Source organism: Bactrocera dorsalis, chromosome 5 (assembly GCF_023373825.1).
Source record: "Bactrocera dorsalis isolate Fly_Bdor chromosome 5, ASM2337382v1, whole genome shotgun sequence".
NCBI classification, from domain to species: Eukaryota; Metazoa; Arthropoda; class Insecta; order Diptera; family Tephritidae; genus Bactrocera; species Bactrocera dorsalis.
In genome coordinates, this window is record NC_064307.1 from 7,682,350 (window position 1) to 7,706,220 (window position 23,871).

Consider the following 23,871-nt stretch of genomic DNA (forward strand, 5'->3'; position numbering starts at 1 on the left):
TATTGTTAAGAGTTTCAATTAGACTTCTCAGTAATAGCACTAAACAAATTAGTGACTTAATTAAATTAATTAAAGAAAAACAAACAAAATTCTGCCTTATTAGGAAGGTAAATAATGGCGAAATTGCCACTTAGGCAGGGTATTCAGTAAATGGCTCGCCTTACATATCTAATTGGATGTAGCTTTCAAAGTCTTTGTTTCGTGTTTCTCTTCATTTTAAAATTATATTAAACTTTGCAAGGCTCGAAATCATAATAATCTCATTTCACATAAGTGGTAATTTCCCAAAATTTCAATTGATCAATCATTTGTGATGAGCCAGAAGTTTCCATGCCTCTGCCAACACAAGCGCCAGGTTCTTTATCAATGTCAACAGCACTTTGTGAATAAACTTCCGATACTTGTGTTCACTTGAAAGTTAAACTTGATAGTCTGCGTTTAAGACTCTTCAGCACAGAATTTCACTTTTCCATTTCATCCGAGCTCTTCTCGTGAACAAACACTTCAAACTGGCCCATAACCAAAAACAAAAACTAGAAAAAGTCTACCATCAAGGAGTCAATTTACCATTGTTTTCTCTGCGTTTTCAAAGCCTCACGCCATTTCAGTAAATGCAGTTGTTGTGGCAGTTGAATGGGGAATATTTGCATACAGACATACACACATACATGCATTTCACATGGAATGCTTCTAAAAAGGGCGGAAGAAATAATTCTAAAAATTGCATGAAGCACTGTTAGTTTCAAGGGGAGGAACTTTTGTCGGTAAACGTGTGAAATAGCAACTGGCTAGCACAGAAATCAGCTAGAGCCGACATTGCTGACATTACGACGGATTTGAAGTCATCATTGGATCGCTTTCATGCACAGCAATGGGAATTACTTCATTCAGAGGGGAGGTTGAAAACAAAAGATTTTATATTTCTAAAACATAATCCAAAGTATGATATACATATATCGAATGGGAAAACTAAAGAAAAATAAAATATATCTCATAAAGGAAAGAGAAGAAGAAAGAAATCCTGGTCAGCTGTTCATTAAGCCTTATCGCATTGCATTTCCCTCCTAATCTGGGATGATGCTGAATCTGCACATTGAAATAATAAAGTATTACGTATATGACGTATATGTATACTTCTGCAATATGTTCTAGTGGTCATTATGGAGGAGTTTCCCGTCAGTCAATTAGACGCTTAGTTTGTTGAAAATTGAATTTTCCTTTTTCCTCATGCATTTATTTCCAGTTCCAGGTAAACCCATAAAGGCTTACCTTGCACGTATAACTTTAGTTATGAAGTTAGGAATTTTATTAGGATTCGCAGACAATTTTTTATTGAATTTGCGTTAGTTAACGAAGAGCGCATTGTGCACTGCGCGAAGCCGCGGGTTCGGTGCAGGAGTGAGTGGCGTTCATGAATGTGTGAGATTATGTATATACGTTTTTCAGTGTTTAAATATGAAAAAAATAAATAAATTATATGCAACTTTTTGTTTGTATGATTTAATTACAAGCGAACACTGATATTTCAGAAAGAGCATTAAAAGTAACAGAGTTGCTCATTCACTTGCTAGTTGATATGGTTAATATATATAACATATTGCTTACCATCTCCAATTGCTTCATATAACTCGAAACTATATTACCGGCTTGGATGATTGGCCGTCCGCTATTGAAAACAGCACATATTACCAAACCCAACGAGAACATGTCACTAAGTAGGCTGCCCTTCGAAGTTAATTGAGTCTCGGGAGCTGCGAAAACAGACACAAAAGGCGAATATTTTAAATTGGAACCATGTGATTGTTCACAAAGAACCAGCAGGGAATGTACAGCAATAGAAGAACACAACTGATCACCAGAATATAGTTGTATTAGTTGGTTAGAAGTCCATCTTTCTACTTACCCATAAAATCCAGATTAGGTTGAGCCATTTTTGAAACCTTGTTACTCCAAGGCGGGCAAGGAACTAACTCATTTACATCAGTCTCATTCATTCTTTCTGTTAGAAATAAAAAAACATGAACATGATCACATAAAGTTAGTTCCACTGATATGATATTATGCTCTTTTTAAATAATGCATACATATGTATGTCTGCTATAAAATTATTTTTTAAATCATTCGAAATCGACACCGGTACTTAATGTTAAAGTTTCCATCCTTACTGCCGACTTTATACCAAAAATATCAGACATTTCGTGACATATCTTAATGAAATGGGGGGTGCATATTTTTTTGACAACAAAGGGGTTTAGCTTTAAAAATATATGAAATCGGAGCAGACCTAGCGCAAACCCCACTATCCACCTGAAAGAGTATGTACACAAACAATGCTACACAAGTTTTCTCCAAATAAAACAAAAACAGTTTGGGATATCAGTGAAGATGTCATAATGTATGGAACTCGATTTCTTTTGCATGGCCACTACGGGCACGCTTGCAAAAGTCTAGACGCTGAACCCAATTTCGACGGTTTTCAAGCATAAATCGATATTCGTAAGAAGATCATCAATCGTCGCTGGCTTGTTGGCATAGACCATAGCGATTCCCATTCACAGTAATGTGCCGACGGTCTTGATGATCATGGAAGAAGTACGTACCAATGACGCCGCCGGCCTATTAATCACATCAATTTGTAATTTTTTCGGGATGCAATGGTGAGTCATGGAGTACGTGTGGATTACTGCCTAACCAATAACGCATATTTTGCTTATTGACGGAGTCATGCAGCCAGAAATTAGCCTGATCGCTGAAGATGATTTTTCGTTGAAAATCCGGATAATTTTCAAGTTGTGGCTCAGTTCAATTCACGAAAGTACGACGATTCTGGTGGTCAAGCGGCTTCAGTTCTTACGTCAATTTGATCTTGTAAGGATGTAGCCCAAAATCTTTTCGCAAAATTCGCCACAACGACGCCGCAGAGATGCCCAATGCTTGAAAACGACGTGTGAAAGACTGATTTAGGTCTTCCTGAATTGATGCGCTAGCGGCAGCAATATTCTCCACACTACAGGCAGTTCTTTGTCTTACTAGCACGGGAACATTTTGTGGATTCAAATTTTTCCACTAGACGCTCAATTTTTGATCTGACAGGACGATTTTGACGACCATAAATTGGACGTAGCGCTCTAAAAGTTGAGCCCACTGACTCCGAATTTCGGTAGTAAATTTTAATAATTTCGACTCGTTATTGGATCGTACATCTTTCCGTGATGAAATGACAAACCTTACTAAAGAGAAATGTCAAAAAGAGGAAACAAATATGGTGTCGTTTATAGACTCCCTATTGAAAAACTCAGCTTGTCCTTGATCATTTATATATATAAATTGTATAATATCTCTTACTTTTCCTACTAGGTATTATAACTGATAAACAATCCAATTAAATTTCAGACAGTAAGGCCCATTTTCATTCGAAGTAGTAGAAAAGTTGTTCTTCCAAAAAGTTGGTAAATTAGTAATAAATTTGCATAGAAAAATACTCACCAATAAATTCTAAGCCAGCCAATTTCCACGTACCCCGCTTTGTTACTAATATAGATGAAGGACACACATTTCGATGAATCACGTGGCCCGAGTAGTGTAAAAAGGATAATGCTTCCACCAGCTGCAGGAGAAAACAAGTGCATAAATCGATACAAATACACGTAAATAACTGTAAAGTTGAATACTTTGTGATGGTGGTTGAAGTGATACTTCATAAATTTTGAATAATTTTCACCGAATGGGCTTGTTTGTATGCAAGCAGCCACTATTTACTCATTTCTTTCACATGCTTTTCTTCTAAATACATGAAATTGATATACTGGCACTCGAGTTAAATACTCAAAACTTGGCAATGCTTTGAAACTTACAAATATTCAAAGTTTCCAATTAAATCAAGTGGAAAGTTCAAAAGATTTGCTTTGGTAATAGATAGTTTCAGACTTGCCAAATTTGCCAAACTTAATAACTAGTTTTGCTTTCAAGTCGAATTCTCTACGCGATTCTGCTTCTGCACGGCAAAAGTGCATTGTGCGAATGCTTCACGAAATTCGTGCAATTACGCACACGCTGCAGAAATTGACTGAGCTTGTGTGGAAGTATTATGGGAAATTGAAAAATAGGAAAACTTGTGTCTTGTATTTTTTAAACTTTTAGAAAATGCTGGTTGCACCTGCTCATTTGCTTGTATTCAAGATTAAAGTAAGCCAAAAAGTTAGATCAATAAGACTGTTACGCGAGTCGAAGTGATTGATTTTAGAATTATTTTAATGAATTAACACATCTTGAAATCAGTCAAAATGAAAGCAAAAGTTTAAAATTCTGTTTAATGGTTCTCACTCATCAGAGAAAAATAACTTAAAATATAGTAAAATATTTATTTGAAAATAAAATTATATTTCCTAGTCAGCAAGTATTATTGCAAATATAATTCTCTAATAATAATTCTCTCATAATTCTCCATTTACTAATCGAAAGATCTGCCGATGATTTCCATTGTTAAAATTTGTGAAATTCAATTGTTTTCTTATTGGTTAAAATTGTGCGCTGAACTGAAAGTAGCAAATTAATTGGTTTCATATTTCTCAAAACGCCTATACGAATTATTTTTACATTGGTTTGCTCACACATATACACACACATGTAGGCCAATAAGGTTTTTGTGCTCAAAACTCACTTGCAGAAAGCCGTATTTCAATTCGATATCCAAAAAGTTGTACTCCTTCGCATGAGCTGGCCGCTGGGGCCCTGCTGTGTTCTGCTGTTGACTGCTCTGCGTGCCCGTCGCTCCACTGTTCGAAGGCATGGCCACATTTTCATAAGTTTTCGATTCCTGCAAACATTTAACCGAGAATTTATGTAACGATATATGATTGCTCATTTGTGAATTTTCCAGTTATGTACACAGTTTTTAGCGTTAAAGTTTTACTATTATACAAAATAGTCATGTGATTTAGTTTTTCGGATCAAGAACTTAATGGCACAACGCATTTGCACCTGAGTTGCGGTCTAGAATGCTGCAACAACATTTTTTGTTGGAATTCATATCCTACTATGCACTTGTGTAATAATATAGATTAATAAACACATATACATAAATACTAAAACATAGTGTAGAGAATATGAGCATCTGCATTATTATGAACCTTTTTTTCAATTAAGTTGTTGTATAAATCGGATTGCTGTGCGGAGGCTTGAATTTGGTTGTTCTTATAGGAAGGCCTAGATAAGCTTCCCATGGGCACCTAATCAATTACTTGCTAAATTATACAAATATTTTCTGTTGGATGCAAACCGTTGATCGTTAAAATTTTCAGAATTTGTTATACCAGGTTGTTCAATAAGTTTTGTCGTTCGATAAGAAAAACACAATTTTATGATTCAAAATACACTTTATTATTCAGTATAATCACCCTGAATATTAATACACTTTCTCCAACAATCCTCCAATCTGTGGATTTTTTTTCTGCAAACCGGGTCTTTTTTTTACGAATTTTTACCTTCAACTGCTCCAAAAGGTCGCAATAATATTCTGAATTAATTGTTTTACCAGTTGGCAAGTTATCCACATACAGAATTCCTCTCGCATCCCAAAAAACTGATGCCATAAACTTTTTGGCCGATTTCTGGACACGAACTTGTCTCGAAACCGAACAGCCAGGTTAACACCACTCTTTAGCCTCTTGTTTTGATTCAAGATCATGGTGATAGACCCAAGTCTCATCGATAGTTATCATTTTTAAAACGTTCCGAATGTTGCTGATAAAGTCACATTTGAATGTGTTTTTGTTCTATTGTTAGCGAATGCTGCATCCATTTCGCACACAGCTTTCTAAAACCAAAAATTTCACTAAAAATATGGCGGTATTTTGGCTATGATTTCTGATGTTGATGCGTTTTTTGGACGTCCTTCACGTGGATCGCCGTCCAGGCTTGTACAACCATGTTTAAATTCAGTAACCCATCTTTCCGCTGTCCTAATTGTAGGTGAACAATCAATATACACTTTTAACATTCGTTCGTGAATTTCTTTTGGTGCTACACCTTCCAAAAATAAGACTTTTATCACTGTATTGTTACCATTGTAAAAAAATACTGTGACACGGCGACACTAAATGGCTTGTAAACAAATAATGAATTGACAGATTGAAATAAAACTTCACATACGTTCACCAACCAAACAAAACAAATTTTGGGCTAGTAGTAACGCCCTCTCTAATCGAACGACAAACTGAACAACCTGGTATATATAAAAAATGCACTATTGAAGGGCATTACAGCTTCGGCCGAAGTTAACTTTTTCCGATTTCCTTCATATTACTCTTATGTATAACAAACAAGAACAATTATTATTTACCGATGTTGGTCATTGATGAACGAATTTTCTAACTAGTTCTACCTTTAATATAACATACGAAAATTTACCCGAATGCAACTCAGGTGCACGTAATCAAATGCAAAGGTCGGTTAGCGGGGCGTAGTGCTTGACGCGTAAACAGTCTGCGGTGTATCAATTTCCGCAAAACTGCACACAGCACTCCCACCAGCTGGGAGACAGTAAGCGCTCTTCCCACAGTTGAAAATGTATGTTTAGAGTCTCATACTCGCCAGCCTCCTGCCGTTCCCGCTGCCAAGTGACACAGTGTCAGTGGCAGCTTTGGCAGCCTGTGTTGCATATATGTATACTCACGCCAAACGCAGCCGTTGATAGGTGAAACCATATTCGAGGCGTTGCAAGTTGAGTATACGCTGGAGGCCAGAAGAGCAGCAGAGAAGATGAGAAGATGTGGTGTGTTTTACTGTGGGCGAGCAAGCAGAGATGCTACACCCCAGCATTAGTGGTCGATATAAGCCGAAATGTGAAAAGTTTATCTCTCGCAATGTGCCGCACGTGACCAAATGCCGAACACGCTCGGCTGCCTTAATGCATAGGTGTACTTAGTGATCTATATACGAGTGTTTATGCAACTTTAGCTTTGTGAAGGTGACTTTTGAAAACCACTGTGCTGCATAACCAAAGATGAGGCAAAATTAATGCATATAACGGGTGATGCAAGTAGGGGTACTTTTTTCAATTACCCTTTTTTGACAGCTCACGTGTGAGTCCTGTCAAACTGTCATGTTATTTTTGTTCAGTATTGTTTGGCATTACATATATTGATGGGAGGACTTACGCCTAGACAACGGTTATAAATCCTCAACTTTTGGTAAAATAATCGGCCTACTGAGTGTACTATTGGGAACTCCATCACTCATATTAAGACCTAACATTCATTATTAGATAATATTCGACTGAATAGCAGCCGAAGCGGAGAGTGTAAACGAACGACTTGGCGCATTTTACCGCGAGATCTTAAATTGAGCGCAGAAATTACAGCATGTGCAAAAACTGAAGCCGTTCGGCCTTCTAAGCGATATCGCTTCGCTCTATGGGCTCTTGAAAAGTTCCAAAAAGATCCGACGTTTTCGAGCCAAATTTTGTTCAGTGATGAGGTTCACTTCCGGCTCAATGGTTAGGTTAACAAGCAAAATTTCCGAATTCGGGACGAAGAGCAACCTGAAGAGATTCCATAGCTGCTAACTCATCCTGAAAAATAACGGTTTGGTAAGGTTTGTGGGCCGGTACAATCTTTGGTCCATATTTTTCAAAAATGACGCGGATGAGAACGTCACCGTCAATGACGACTGTTATTGCATCATCAAAACCGACTATTTTGTGTCAGAAATTTAAGCTAGTCATCTCGGCGACTTCAATTTCAACAAGATATCGCTACTTCTCACACATCACATCAATCAGTGGATTTATTGAGAGAACACTTCGGTGATCGGCGACTGGATCATTCGCCAGTTACCAGTCGAAATGCTCGAAAGAGTCATCGAAAATTGGACTCAACCGATAGACCATCTGAGACGTAGCCGCGGACAACATTTGAAAAAAACAATCTTTAAAAAATAGATACCAAAGAATATTCTTTCGAATGGTAATAAACGATCCCCATTAAGTTTGAAGTTTCTGCGTTTTTTTCTTAAAAAAATAGGGAACCTCGAAATGGTCTTAAATAAAATTTTAAATACTATATTAAGATCATTCAACGCAGCACAGTTTATGTTCAGCATTCGCAAATGTTGCAAGCAAGGCTTATTTATCGAGACCGCGAATAAAACGAAGCTTAATCGTTACCAATGGTTAGCAATAGATAGGCGATTACCGACTATCACATATATTAAACAAACTGTTACTAACTTATTTGCATAGTAAATATGAAGCCTTAAGCTTTCTTATCTAGTTGTTTACTTACATGAAACGCCAAAATATTAGAGAGACTAGCAAAGATAAGTTCAGAAGCGAAAGCCAAAGTGTCTGGCGATTCTTCCACTGTGTGGATAACTTGTAGAATCTATGAAAAATAAGAAAAATTTGTGTAATATAATAAAATGTAAAGAGTCACATCAGAATCTCAAATATCCAAGACACTCTTAAATGCTATAATTAAAAGGTACAAGTATTTATCTACTTACTTTGGGGTGACGGAAACGCTCCATTGTCTTTACAGAGTTCCTCAGTAGTTCCGTTACTGCCTCTTTACGTCGGGGTTTATGAAGCTTTTCTGCGATTTTCTTCTCGAAAACAAATATAGAACATTCCTAAAGAATTAAAGAAGACGTTAATATTGACTTTTGAAACTTCCAGAGGGTTTCTGATGATTTTAATTAATAGTTCTGCAATTTTGCACATTGGTGTACTTATTGTAGTATTGTAGTGGAGGAAGGCGCTGCTAAGAATGTAAGATTATCTACATACATACACATGTATATATTCTTCAAGCAGCAGCACTTTTAATAGTTAAATGGGTAAAATTAAATTTTTGCACTTACCCTGCCATCACTTTTGCGGTAGCCATCGTGTATCCGCCACACCAATTCCGGGCCTGAACTGGCCACTTGTTTGCCGATCTCGAAGTACTGACTGATAGGATTTGTATCTGTGATACTTTGTAGGGACGTGGGTGCCATATTGGCACTCTTGAATTTAGAGAACATTGTACCGGCGGGCATTCCGTCGATTAATTTCGAGAAAACATTCGAAAAGCTTCCTTGGCGTTTAGGAATACCTGCTCCACCTACACCGCCAGCCCCGGGACTTCCGCTACCTGCGGCAGCACCGACACCGCTACTTCCTTGACCAACGCCTGCACCACCAGCACCGCCTATTAATAAGAATTCATTCGCTGTGGCTGCACCACCTTGTATCGCTGTAGGTGCGCTTGCACCAGCGCCAGATGGTGAACTGATTGAAAGACGCCCTCGTGCCGTCGTGGTAGTGCTACCTATTAATTGTGAACCGCTACCTCCGCTCGCACCACCGCCACCTCCGATGCCAACACCACCACCAATACCAACTGCTGCACCTGCCGTTGAATAGCCATTCACACTGCCCCTACTTAACTGTTGACCAGCCGGCGATACAACGCCTGTTCCACTGGTACTCAGCACTGCACGATGACCATCTAATCCAGGTGCTATGCTACCACTGCGCGAACCGCCCGAACCGCGCACACCAACACCGCTGCCGCTTCCACTATTGCCGCTAACACCGCCGGCTACTGGTAAACGTGCACCCGCAGACGCATATAATCCCGCCGCGCCAACCCCAGCTCCAACTGCTATACTGCCACGCGATCCTTGTGGACCCTGTGCCGCGACCACTGGCAATATTCCGATTGCGCTTCCACTTCTGCTCGTACGCTGCTGCAGCTCCTCAAGACTATCGTAACGCGAGAAGACTCTGGCCGCCGTTGTTGCCGTTGTTATTGTTGTGGTTGCTGGATTAATGGCACCAAATGTTGTTGGGTCGTTCGCTGTTGCCGCTGCAGACGCCACGCAAGAAGATTGAGACGCCTGCGTTGGCTGCTGTTGCTGCTGTTGTTGCTGCTGCGGAGCGGTAGCTAGCTCTAGCGCCTGCTGCGCCTGGAGCTTTGGCAGCACCTGCTGGAGCGGCTGTGTTTGCTGCTGAGGCGGGTGCTTAGGTGATTGTGGTTGCGGCTGCAGCGGCTGCTGCGCTTCGCGTTGTACCGGCCTATGTTGCGGCTGGTTCAGTATATGCTGCTTGAGTTGCTTCCAACGTTGCGCTATTTTGGCTAATTAAATTATACCCCAACACTGTATGAAATGCTGTGTTCATTAAACTATGTGCGTTGCTGTGTGCTAGTGCTTGTATGTGTATCTGTATGTGTGCCTATGTAGTTCTCTAGTGAATGTCCCTAGATTGTCTTCGTGTGGTGTGTGTGCATGTGCAAATAGATTTGTGTTAGTATTACCTGTATGTCTAGTCGTGAAAGTGTTGTTGTGTGCCTATAAAATGGAAAATGTTCACAACTGCATGTGGATGGTGTTGTTGTAATTGTTGTTTGTTGTTCAGACTATATTCGTACGGCCGCTTACTAGGATTTGATATAGTTGTGGTTGCCGTCGGCTTTCGTACGCTCGCCCCGACTCGACTGTCCAATTAGTTACGGCCAATCAATTTAATAAACTCCAAACAACGGCAACAATATTGAATTTGTATCCCGACAGGCTTGGCAGTTGCGGGCAATGCTAGCTTTGTATGTGTGTGTGAGCGCCCAAATGTGCGTAGATTTCTATGCCTGTGGCCTGTTAGAGCTGCTTTGGGAATACCGTTATTGTGACGGCAGTTCGACAATCAGATAGTTCGCCGCTTGCGGGTGTGGGCCACCAGTTGATGTGTGGCTGTGTGATTCTGTGCTGATATGTCGGTTGCTGTAATTATGATTGTTGTTGCTTTGGTTGTGGTCGTCAGCACTGATGTATGGTTGTTGATTACTCTTTCACTGCTCTAAACTGCTAATTCATGCAATTTAATTGTACAATTCTTTCTCGCGCTCGATGTTCCCCTACTACTGTTGTTCTTCTTATTATTTTTGTTGTTTAATTGCCGTGCATGTGGACCGTAGGATAGGCGACAGTGAAACGTACTCAGTTCGCCGACAATTCGCGCGACAATTGCGAGCGTGTCAAATTTAGCAATTGCTAGGATGGAATTTCTAAATGTCCGCGCAATGCCACTCTGGCTCCTATCTGTATGCAGTCAGGCGATGCTTGTCACTCTGTCACTCGGTCGCTATATTCACTCCGTACTCTTTACTGACTGCGCAACATTTGTTTCGACTTTATTGTTACAATTAATCAAATTCAGTGGCTGACAAGAGCGTTGGAAGACTTTGTTAATTTCCCGTCCTTCTACCTCACACCAGTCGTGCGCACGGCTCGTTTGCGTGTGGCTTCGTTTATGTTGTTATTTCACACCTAATTATGATTGATATAAATTGATTTGCGACAGTTGTCGCTTTACTTGTTGTCGGTCGTTTTGTAACTCAAAACTCTGGTTTCCATTCGCCAACAAAGGCTCCCAAGGACAATGGCATTGACAAATCTAAGGGGAGAAACAAAACACGAAGAAGAAAATTAAAAAGGCAGCTAAAGCTGTTGATGTTATGCAAATGTTAGAGCTTCTGACAGCAACAAGCTATGGTAGGGAAAAAATCAAAAAGTTTGGCATTTTGAAGGAATGTTGATAACGAAGAATTTTGGGTTCAACTCACAATTGCCAAGTGTTCCCAAGTGAAAAACTTTGTGAAATTATTAAACTGTAAACTTTACTACGAATGTCAATATAATTCAACATGAAAATTCACGGAACTCTTCTCCCAATCGTCCCCAGCTACACCGAATACTTATACAGTTATGTGTTTGGAACGAATGAAAATACTGTGTGCTCTTACATATGGGGCTTGAATCACTTGAATCACTGTTAGGTATGTAGTCAACTGTCCCTTGTAATTGTGTTCCGACCTTTATGGCTTTCAGCCAGCTTTGCATTAATTCATGATTTTCTGGAGAACTTTTTCATGCTAGAAATATATTTGGCCTGCTGAGTGTTTGCGAGTGGCATCTGAAGTAAAAATATATAATTCTAAGTTTAGTTCATCTCAACGGCGGTTTCGAAAAATGTTTCATTGAATGGTAGACGAGCATTTTCGGAACCGTTCCCACGACAGTCGGGTCTATGTAACCGGAACGGACGCGATTTTTTATCCAGCGAAGGACTGTCAGATTGGCAGAATTCTGCCACTACAATAACCACAACAACATTTTCGCAACCTCCAGTTGAAACAAAATATAAATCAATTATTCTGATTCTATTTAGATCTTTTGCCTACCGAACCACCAAAAGTAATACAATTTTCAAATAACATACTAATAAGGTAAATTGAGTTACCCAGAAATAAATGAAATGCCTATGACCCCCATACATGCATAGCATACATGTGTTCACTTGTGAGTACAACAGTAAAAAAGGCATTAATTTTAGTACTAATAAAATCTCAATCGCTATATGAAATTCGACAGACGGACCTACACACAAAGGTATGAACACGTCCATGCACACACCTACAAGTGAGGGGATGTGTATTTGCCGTTGAACGATATTGGCCCGACTACAAAGCGAACACGTAGCGGCAATTTGATGTTACAGACAACAGCAGTAAAACCAAACACTAAATTAAGGAGACGACGAAGGCAAACAATTTGCACTCTCCAAACAATGTGCTTTGTCGCTGTAGAGCCCAAACGGCCAAACAATACAATCAAAAAGTGCTTAAACACACTCACATACTCACACACATTACATTGAGAGGCCAGATTGCAATACCAATGAAAACTTAATTACTGCACAATAAATTGTTGTATAACGGTAGATCGCGTGACAGTGAAATAGCTGTCAAATAAGCAGATCAATATTTAAGAGCATGGAAGGAGATAACTAAAATACTGTTATGTATTAAATATTCCGTTTAGTATATGTATTACTGAAAGTTCATTTCGTTATTTCGCGATTGTGAAAGTAAAAGGGACAGTTTATCCAACTAATACCATCGGTGTAGTATAATGGGCTGTTGCTCTATAAATAAACTTTTAAATACTTATTTGTGATATTCCGAATTTAGGGGCTGGGATCTTGCGATCAAAGTATTGAAAATATTAAAATAATCGAAAAATTAACATTATTTATTCGTATCTTCTGTTGAACCCGCGCTCTTACCAGGCTCCCTATATGAGAATTTCATTTATCCATGTTGCTGGAAATGCCACACATACTCATACATACTTATATGCGACAATAACGCGTAGTTAATGTCAATTAATGTTAATTGCAGTTGAAGAACGGAAAATGGAGTACACAATATTTCCAGCAATAGAAATTTTTAAATGAATGAAAGCTCTTTCATATCAAATTACATTAGCAAAACAAATCTTCGTCTGAAGCTTAACGAGTTTACCTAAATTTTCAAAGAGCTCAACAAGCAAATTACTGCAAAAAATGGCGATCTTCGTGGATCTCGCCTATTAATGTGAAGTCAGCTATAAATTTAAAATAGTCGTTTTTGCTCGCAATCAAAGAAGTGCAGCGCATATGAATCGAGGCAGTTTTCGTATTTGGCTGCAAAACAACATTATTTTACTGCATTGGCGTATGAAATTCCGAGTAGAGTAGCTATTTCTGTGAGTGATGCAAGCCGGAAAAGATGTTGCTTTGGCAAGAAGTAGTGTTTCGGTGGCACCAGGCCTTTTTGGAGGGCCGGGAAGAGGTCGCTGATGAAGACCGTGCTGAAAGACCTTGGACTTCGACAAACATCTACAATGTGACTCGAGTGCGCACAGTTTTGAACTCAAACCGTCGACTAAGCACCTCGTTTAATTACCCTCATGTTAAATTTATCAAAATCTATGGTTCTTGATATTGCGACGGAGCACTTGAACATGCGCAAGGTGTCCGCGAAGATGGTTCCAAAAATGCTCACTGACGACCAGAAATTGCGGCGAGTGAAAGTGTGCCAAGAAAATTTGAACATGTGTGCAAGTTACCCCCAATGTTTGAATAACGTAATCACAGGTGACGAGTCATGGATATTTGAGTATGATTCCGAGACAAAAAGGCAGTTTTCCGACTGGCACACCCACACGAAAGCGGCATGAACCTCGGCTCTCAAGGTTATTCCAGAGAATGCCTTCCGTGAGGCCTTCAATGCTAGAAATCGCGCTGGCAGCACTGCATAGACGCAGAAGGAGCCTATTTTTTTCAAATCGGATCAGTCCTATTACTTTCCGGACAAACCCTGTATATTTTCTTAAGCAAAGGTGAGTATTATGTAAGCAATTTGAGTGCTAGCTAAAATGAGCATGTCGTAATTTTCAGCTGTTTATTTGTATGATTGAATATTTCTTTGATTACCTTCATTCGTAGTTTCAAGGCTTTTGCAACTGCACTTTGCAGCTGCTGTCAAGGTACAATTTCATTCAAAGTTTCATTTATATAATAGCTTGGAATAAATCTTGTGAATATTTAACTGACAATATTAGTGAGCTAAGGGCCTTATTATCTAAGCGTTGAATACGACCAAGATAAGCAGCCACCCAAAATCTATATAAACTTTTCAACAATTTTGATAGCAAAATTAGAGTTTTTTGGCTTCAAGAATACTGTGACTTCCGTAAATATTAGAGAAAAATAAAGGCAGTAATAGCAAAGTGAAAAGAGTTCTAAAAGCTTTCCAAAAATAGTAATGGGTTTTTCTCTACATGACACCATTTTTCATCAGAACTTTTCAGATCTATCAGTCCATCAAACTTGGCTAATAAAGGAAGGAAATGTACAATAAGTCGGAAGACTCGGCAGTGAAATGAGACTTTTGCTTGGTAAACCAAATAAAATAATTTATCTGTGGAGTGGCACTTGAGCGCTTTGGTTACTAACTCTTTTTTTGCCACATCTTAACTTCCAAACATTTTTTCACTGAATTTTATAGTTCGCCTTCTGACAGCAAGCATGACACTGAAACCACTATTACTAAAAACAATTCCGTCATCAATTGTCTACACTAAGAACACTATCAGCCCAATTTCTGCTCTGGCGACAGACAACATAATAACACAGTAAAATTTCATATTAACATACATAATTTCTATAATAAATATCATGTGTCATGCAATGCGTTCTTTAGAAATAAATACACATTTGAAAAGAGAAACATAAGTATCATATACATATGTATTCACAAGAAGAACTGAGCTCCAACGTCGTCCACACATAAACATGCAATATGGAGCAAAGTTTGTTATGGCGCACACAGGCAGCAGTTTTTTTCAGCATACAAGTGTGTGTGTGTGTGTAAATTTGAGAATATGTTTGTGTGCGCACTCAACGCGCAGTCAATACTTTCATCGGGTCTTCGCGAGTAGTTGCGGCACTTTGTACCTCAAAATAGCGGTTTAACGTCTAAGCCATTGCAGTAATTTGATTTCCGGTCTATCACCCTTTGAATCGTTCAAAAGCCGGAAATTATTTCCTCGCCTCCCTTTTATATTTGCTCACCCAACCACCCACATGCAGGCATACGTGGGTGTGTGTGTGTGTGCGTGTGCATCGACTACTCTGCTCTATCGCATTGGAAAAGGGTAAAGTGGCAGCAATGTAGAATTGTAAATTGCACAAACGGGATTTCAAAGTGTTCAGTGCCCCAGACGCAACGCAGTGGTCATGACTGCCAACTGAATGACCAGCGTTTAATATTATGCCCTTGTTGGTATTGCAGCATAAAATTGTATGCCCATTTATCGAAGCAACGCCATCAAATTTAAGTGAGCAACAGCAATGTAGAGCAACAAACCAACGTTCCAGCCAACACATTCACGCATTGAAAAGTAAAGGACTCCTTTCCACAGTGAGCACTTTGATAAGTAAAAACCTCTTCACCACGTTGAACGGGTAAAGGTGCGAAGAGCAGCTGAGACGATATCCGTTAGATATCCGCTTTGTTGACTAACACTTCCCAAGCTCATTATGGATTCTACAGCTGTATGCATACAAAAATAGTTGAGCACTGAGCAAAGTGCGTTGGATAGTAAATTTAAGTGTTTATGAGAAAAGGCAACTATCGTTTAAAAGCTGGAGCGCCTATTTTCATCGAAGGCAATTCAGAGTAAGGAAAGATAAAATTAAAAAGGGTTTCGGAACTTGATTAATAATTTTTCATTCAGTACACGTACTCCGATACAATACCGTTACTGTTTCTTTAACCCTGAAGCCCACATAAGGACATTTTTCATAATCCCTCCAAAAAGTAAAAATGTGTTATTTACATAACTATACAAAATCTTCAATTCTCCTTCTAAAGAGGCAATATTCCGAGGCTTAGTATTGGATGTCACTATAATCTGCTAAACATTGGTAGTCGAAAAAGTCTTTTCGTATTTCTAATCCACTATATGGTATGATACAATGTGATTGGTAGCACTTGAGATATACGACAGCGACGATATCTATTGTCAAAATACGAAAAGACTTTTTCGACTACCCATTATTATTTTTTTGCACTCTTCATGAATCGCCAGTTCAGGAAAAATTAACAACCAGCTAATCTCACTAAATCTACAAAAAATTGACTTTCTTAGCGTGACATTACTTTATCTGGCAATTGGAGATTCTTCCATGTTTTGTGCTCGAAAAACTCTGAGACATTTTAAACGCTCATTATGCTCCTTAGTATAATCCTTAGATATGAACGTGTTATGTATTATTATTTGCATTTTAACCCACACCCTGGCGAATGGTAGTCACACTCTCAAGGCACTCAAAACCGTGGGTTGCCAAATAAGTCCCAAAAAAATGCTATAAATTACGAACCCACACATATGGTGGTTACCAAATAATCTACGACCTTCCCGTTTGGTGTTCTACCAAATATTACTCATACGCCGAGGCATACACCGCGTTGACATGGTGTTATAAATGCTAAAATATATAAATATATATAATAATGAAAATAATATCTTTTTCTACAGAAAATCCCACGCTTTACTTTCATTTTTACGAAGGTGTCAGCAGCACGCCCCCAACAAATTATCAGCTGGCGGACGTTTTATCGACACGCTTTTTCCGAAATTTGGTTAATTAAAATTTTATTTTTGTGAAATTCTCCATGTAGACGCGTGTAAATCTCCGAAAAGCTATATTAAATAAAAACGAAACATTTTCAACTGTAATACATTGATCCCGCCTGTTGAGCTACGCGGCTCACAAGCACGCACACACGCGCCATTCAGGCAACAGGCTAGTGAATACGCACGCAGAAACGAAAATTCCGAGTGGATGTGTGTGTGTATGAAGCGCGAATGGCACAAGAGTTACCCGATGGCACTGGAAAAAGCACAACTGCTTTTACAAATATAAAAGCAACAAAAACATTTAAATGAATAACAAGCAAAAGTAAAGAAAATATGCATAGGCGTAGCCGACGCTGGCGGGGACAAATAAGCAGAACGGCGGAAGAAAAACAAGCAAACAAGTTTTATAAATAGCAGCGTTCACGTACAAAACAGTGGACGCAAAGTGGTTGCGATGCTGACGGAGCCTTGCGGTGGCAATGACGATGGCAGCCATGACGGCGGTGGCGACGCTACCGCTACAGCCCTGCTGATAGTCATGGCGGTTTCTGCTGTCAAAAACAATAACAGCCGTAACATTACAACTACAACACAAACACAATGCGAGAGCGTGAAGGTGCGATGCTTCTGATTTGCATAGACCGCACCGAAATTTGTCTTTTGAGTTCAATTTTCTATTTTAAAATTAATTACCAGCGTCCAGAAATAATGCATGTTGAAATCAATTGTAATCTGCACGTTGTCCAACGAGAGCTGTGCCTTAATATAAATGCTTTGGCGACAAAATATAAATCCTTACTGGTAATTTGCTGTTCATTATCTGTCCTCAATGGATTTATAAGTTAAGATCTTTGTTGGAATATTTGCAGTCTACTAGCCAACTATCATATGAAACTAAAGGTAAAACAAATTCCGTTATATAAAATAATTTTTTATTATTTCCATAATGCATTCCTACGAATTCTAAAATGGGAAAATTTTCATGAAGAGAGAAAACAGAGCACAGTTACAAGGAACCTTGAAGGCGCTCGCTATCTTAATAACTAGTCATTGGAGTTAGAGTGAAACTTGGTACTGTTATGCCTAAACTGAAACACCAAATGGAATTTACTGCTCACAATTGCTGAAAGTCTATTCTTTTTGCCTTTTTCTAAACTTATTATTTTTGCCTTCAAATGGCTTCCATTCATTATTTTTTCAAGTTAAGATGCAAGGCATGCAAAACATCAAACCTCATTATATTTCGTATTATCGGCTAGTCGAAAAAGTTCTTTCGGATTTCTAATCAAACTTCAAGTTATTTTTTTTATATTTATACTAATAAATAAATAAACAAATATGTACCATTTTGGTCGACCCCTTTTTTGCTATTTTTCCACTAGAGACATTATTCTGTCAGTATAAATTAAAATTTCGAAAGTTCTAGATCGGAAGCGAGTGTGGTCTTCGTAAACTTCACAAATTTCACTGGAGGCTTGCGTGGCGTTCTTCTTTTAAAAAGCTGTAACTTTTTCTCAACTTCCTCGAATTAAAATTTTTTTGTTTAAATGAAGCTTAAAATCCCACCTTTCCAATACTATTTCTGTATGGTATGACATAATATAATTGGTAGCACTGGAGATATACGACTGCAACGACATTTATGACAAAATACGAAACTACTTTTTCGCCTACCCAATATTTAATGCTGCGAAGACCAGACTTGGCCCGAACTTCAGTGGATTTTTAACAGTTGACGCTTATGAGTTTACCATAAGGATCTATGTAACCTTGTAAGTGTTCTTTCCTATTCTAATAATATTTGTATTGATGTTTTGACGTCTTCTTATTTTGCCTTGAAACAACATTATCTATTTCTGTTCGATTCGCCAACGCCATCCATCAGCTTAACTTGAACAAGCAACTTCATACATGCGCGCTCCTACAAGAAACTGCCCGGTAGGAAAATGCGAAACGCATAAATTAAAAAAAAAAATATTGAATCTTACTACCAAATGTGAACTAAGCAGCAAGAAGATATATAATATATATAGTATGTTATTTTAAACGATTTGGCAACGAGTAGAAGGCTTGTAGTGCCTCCCATTCTGATTTGAGAACAATTCAATTTATATGTTTAATAATAATTTAACTACTGTTACTGGTTCCTGTGCCCACCAAAGGCTCGACAGAGAAAGTAACAGGCTTCTTTCTGCATTCCCTCTTTCCACTTGTTATATTGTAGATTGTTTACACATTCGCTTTGCTGTGCGCAAAACTTTTCATACTCGCTTGCGTGAAATTTCACATTTAGAACATACACACACGTGCACATACATATGTATGTAGGTTTAGCATACATGGATTACATTATATGCCTTCTTTGCAGTTTGTTGTATTATTGTTGACAAGGTAAATGTGGCTCAAAACATTAAATGGTAGCCTCGCTTTGTCCCAAAGCTGTCAAGTCTCACACATGTGCAGCTCTCGGAATAATAACAAAATCTCTTTAACATGCACATGAATTGGTGGCTAAACTCCGTGGTGGGACAGGCTTGTGCTTGTACGTACGCTCATACATAGATTTCGAACAAAATTCTACGAAAGATGAACGCCACTAGAGGCAAACAGCAAGAACGAAGCAAGAGAAATAAGTTGAGCGCTTAAATTTATTAGTGTGAATGAAAGCATGAATGCACGGTAGGATGGCCCCGTAGTGCGTTGGCATCAGGTTGCTCAATATTTGGGTATTTTTTCGATCTTGCTCACAATTTGTGTTGGCAGAGGAAGCTATAAGCCAAAAGGTAGAAGGTGTGTGAGTTGTTTATTTCTAATGCGTCCCAGACTATAACTTAGCTATAGTCCAAGCTCTTCTACTTCCGGTTTGTTTCCGGAAAGAACAGCCGCATGCCATATTCAGAGTCCTATCAACAAAGAAACTCACTCCTTGCATAAATACTTTTCACCTTGGCTCCAAATTTCGTGCACATATTGCAGACGTATTAAATTTTAACAATTTCTGCGGAAGTAAAAAGCTCATGAAGTGTCAATTTTAAGGGAAAATGACGTTAAAAACTTATTAAACAAAGCGTGCAGTTACTTTGGGTTCAAATTCATACATTTAAGCCGTATGTTAGATATTCCAAATAATAAGAGTTATATGTATACAAACATTTTGGCACATGAAACCTTGCAAAGTATGACATTCGAAGGCGAACAAGACAGCAGCGACAGAAAGTTTTTAGTCAACCTGCACACCGACACCCTGTGCGTGTTATCTCCATGGCTTGCAGCAATCCATGTGAGCACACGACAGCGACATATTTATCTCTTGTAAATTCTGAGAGTTGTCTAAATTAAAATTTTAAAGAGATTGATGGATGTCACACAATGCCAAAATGAATTACATGCAGCCATAAAGCCATACACAGACACACCTGTATAGTATACACATGTGTATGTAGACATTAGCGATTTATGTGTTTGCTAAAATTTACCGTAATCTGCCATTTTCACAGCAAACACATCATGGTGTAAACAATGTTAGTATCCAGCTTGTCAAAGAGCGAAGATTATATTCTGTATTAAGCAATTAAGTCTTTAGAATTGCTTGAAGCCGCTTTGGACAACCAATTTTAAAGCGTCTCAAAAATTAATACTAAGATTCTGGCAAGGAGACACAATCATAGATCTGAGTAATAGTTTCGGAGATACAGCCTTGAGAACTTGTATGCTCGAGACTAGCTGGGCTTGGTGCGCCGTCTTTAAGCACGTTTTTCTCGAAACTGTGTCTTTGAAATTGGTTGGCAAGATTTTTCGAGAACTCAACCGATCTTCATGAAATTTTACACAGGTCTTTCAGATACGATCCTTAGAGACTTCAAGGAAGGATTTTATTTATTCGGTTACAACTATTTTGAAAAAAATGTTGTGAATTTTTCATTGAAATTTTCATTTTTTTGTCTGCCAAAAATATCAGTTCCATTTTCGGTATTTTTCCCTTCGTCCAAGTTCTATGTTGAAGTTTTAACTAAAACACGTATTTGTTCACTTTACATGAGCCTGTTAGTATTTAGTTATCCTTCCAACGCGGGCGCATCGTTTTGTTGAGAGCCCACCGGAAATGGCATCGCAATGGCCGAGTTTAAGATATTTTTTACCAAAATATTCTGAATTTTTTGTTAATAGTATATGTTTGTAACAATAAAAAATTCTAAATGCTTTAGAGAATTTTCATTGGTCAACTGCCCATGTAGATCTGGTCGCAGGCCGATATGAGAGCTGTTGGGCAGAAGTATGTAAATCGTAGTCCCCATACAGCCCAAGCGGCATGCAGTTTTTTAACTTCACATTCATTACTTGTCGCCCACCACAAGCAACTACTACCCAATCTGTCGCCATAGTATTTCAGAAAATGCTTGGGAATAAAAAACATTAGCGTTTTACAGAAGTAACATACACACTCTTGCATACCTACACAGTCTTACTTACTCGGACAGCAACAACAAATAAACTGAACGTGCAATAACTGTAAGTATGTGAACGTATGCACATTGGGTCAACCCACGGTCAAATCAAGAAAATGCAAAACCCCAAGCACTCACGTGAATGCAAAGAATCCAGTAAATCCACAATATGTAACACTGAAGGAGACACACCGACCATTCCACACAACCGTTGTTTGCGTATATGAAATCCATGTAAAAGCTGCAGTATTCAGTTTATGGTCGCTTGTAACAACACCTGTTTTTGTTGTAGGTGCCTTGTCTAGCTTGGCTTTATGGGCTGTTATGCCCGCTGCCCGTTGACTGATGGCGTTATTTTTATGGGTTTATTGTTGGAGAGATTGTGTCGCACTCTGGTTACGTATACCGGCCTGCCTTTGTTGGCTTAGCGGTTGCATAAATTTTCCATTTTGTAAGCATATTTAAAGCCACTTTTGACGAACGAAGTTTAGCCATCGGTGCGGTCACCGTCAAACATAAATATGAGCGTGTGTATGCGAGTAAAACATTGCTGTTTCGTAGATTGAACATTTTAATTATGAAAAATCGTCCACCTCTTTCATGTTGCGAATGCTTGTATTAGGTGAGTTAGTAGTTACTCGCATATAAATCGAAGTAATTTGCAATAAAATTCGGCTTCGTTCATCTTCGTGATGTTGGATGGTATTTTAAATATTAGTGTTATATGTTAACATAGTTTAACTCTTGATCATGGTCGATCAAAATCGATCATTAATCATGCCCAATACTCATTACTACAAATTCGAATACTCTACAAACCAAAAAGTCAGAATTCCTCGAAAACTTAAAGGTATTAAAGATATTTTAAAATGTCCATATTTCTCCACGTCAGTAAAGAAGAAGATATTTCCATAACTTATACAAATTTTTGCTTTACTTCAAATCTCAGTCTTTATCTTTAAATACGCTGTGGTGCGGTAAATTCTCAATTCAATCGTTAAAAGTAAAAAAAAATTAAATTAATTAATGCAATAAAATCAAAAGGAAATGTCAATGATTCCTTACAGCTCAATGCAGTCGAAGAGTAAAGTGAATAGCGTCAGCAATTAGTTATTTCATGTCATTTTCATGTCTGTGTTTATACTTGTATGTATGTGTTTTCATTCACTCGAACTTATTGGAGGTTGCTAGCATACTTTATCAGTTGAGCCTGTCTGTCGCAGTCGCCCTCGAGACTTCACGAGCGGAAAACAATTGTAGAAATGCACACAAATTTCTCTACGGCTTCTTCGAAATTACACAGTTACTTTCGACCTCTAATTAATTCATTATGTTTTATACGCTTTTATTCACGCTTTGTTGCCCAGAAAATAAGAGAATCCGTCAGTGGCGTTTTCTCCGCATAAAGTTTCTTGATGCGTGTCAAAGTCAATAACATTGCGCACGAATTGACTAAATGTTTGTCAGCTTTTATGATTTCTCACAGCGAATTTAGTTCAAATATTTATTGCCACTTAGGCATGAAGAATAGTAGATGCAAGGATTACACGGCACATTTCGTTTCTTCAAAGAGCACAATACTCATCTTACCAAATATCAGAGTAAAGCAAGCCCCCGTTGGAAGAGAGCGTTTTAGGTTTTTATGCTCTTGCAACACATTGCTAAAGAGTACAAGCATAATAGTTGTGTTCACCTAACTGTTGTTTGTAACACCTAAAAATAATCGAGATGGATATAGGGATATAAATATGATACGAGTACTATATATACTGCGACTTTGAATTTCGACTCAGGAGACGAGATGAGTCGAAATTCTGGTGAGTGTCCGTCCGTCTGTCCGTGCAAGCTGAAACTTGAGTAGAAATTGGAATATCGTAGAGAATTTTTCTACACGTGTATCTTGGCAAACAAAGTAAGGACAAGTTCGTAGATGGGCGCAATCGAACCACTGCCACGCCCACAACCCCATTAATCGAAAACCTATAAAATGCCATAACTAAGCACTAAATTAAGATATAAAGTTAAATATAATTTAGCACAATAGATCGCAACAAGTGCCGCCTGTGGTTTAAAAATTTTCGAAAGTGGGATTAATCGATTTAATGTATATCTCTACCAAACCATTCAAGTTATATAACCAAATTTTCATTTCAATACTTCTTTGTCAGTAAAAAATAGATGAAATGGGATGATAACCACGCCTACTTCCCAAATAACGATTTTATTAAATTTCATATCCAGGATAGCACGAGAGCGTTTTATAGCACCAGGCGTCAAAATTGGGTGACAGGCGTGGCACCACCCACATTTAGGTATATAATATAATTCTGCCGCTTCTACATTACAGTGTGAAACTGGATGAAATCAGACGAAAAACACGTCTATTTCTCATTGCGTTATTTGAAATTCGAACTAATTC

The 23,871-nt window shown here is 38.4% G+C and overlaps 2 protein-coding genes across 11 annotated transcripts in view; both read right to left on the reverse strand.

Moving 5' to 3' along the window:
* The window catches only part of LOC105231463 (SCY1-like protein 2), a 72,994-nt gene that overhangs the window by 33,497 nt on the left and 15,626 nt on the right, over positions 1-23,871 (reverse strand). For 5 of the 10 annotated variants that reach the window (XM_049456865.1, XM_049456867.1, XM_049456863.1 and 2 more), the window contains exons 1-7: positions 8,860-10,116; positions 8,503-8,628; positions 8,283-8,381; positions 4,661-4,816; positions 3,487-3,607; positions 1,904-1,999; positions 1,606-1,751 (exon numbers count right to left, since the gene is read on the reverse strand). In XM_049456865.1, coding sequence (XP_049312822.1) covers positions 1,606-1,751; positions 1,904-1,999; positions 3,487-3,607; positions 4,661-4,816; positions 8,283-8,381; positions 8,503-8,628; positions 8,860-9,039 — 924 coding nt within the window. In that variant the 5' untranslated portion in view covers positions 9,040-10,116. Of the gene's footprint in view, positions 1-1,605; positions 1,752-1,903; positions 2,000-3,486; positions 3,608-4,660; positions 4,817-8,282; positions 8,382-8,502; positions 8,629-8,859; positions 11,435-23,871 lie in introns of those variants that run through there. The other 5 variants (XM_049456870.1, XM_049456872.1, XM_049456869.1 and 2 more) reach the window with 3 other exon arrangements.
* On the reverse strand, positions 9,048-17,547 carry LOC125778693 (uncharacterized PE-PGRS family protein PE_PGRS3-like). Its single transcript, XM_049457731.1, has 3 exons — positions 17,436-17,547; positions 9,135-10,121; positions 9,048-9,073 (listed from the first exon to the last, which is right to left on the reverse strand). The coding sequence occupies exons 1-3, from the start codon at positions 17,545-17,547 to the stop codon at positions 9,048-9,050; spliced, it is 1,125 nt and encodes a 374-aa protein (XP_049313688.1).

Bases quoted from the DNA above. Each gene is read 5' to 3' on its own strand.
- LOC125778693 (XM_049457731.1), bottom strand. From the start codon at position 17,547: ATGACTATCAGCAGGGCTGTAGCGGTAGCGTCGCCACCGCCGTCATGG. The intron at 10,122-17,435 runs GTACGTGAACGC...TAATTTAATTAG, and splicing joins CACTTTGCGTCCACTGTTTT to CCAAAATAGCGCAACGTTGG. The intron at 9,074-9,134 runs GTAGCGGAAGTC...ACGCCAAGGAAG, and splicing joins CGGTGTCGGTGCTGCCGCAG to CTTTTCGAATGTTTTCTCGA.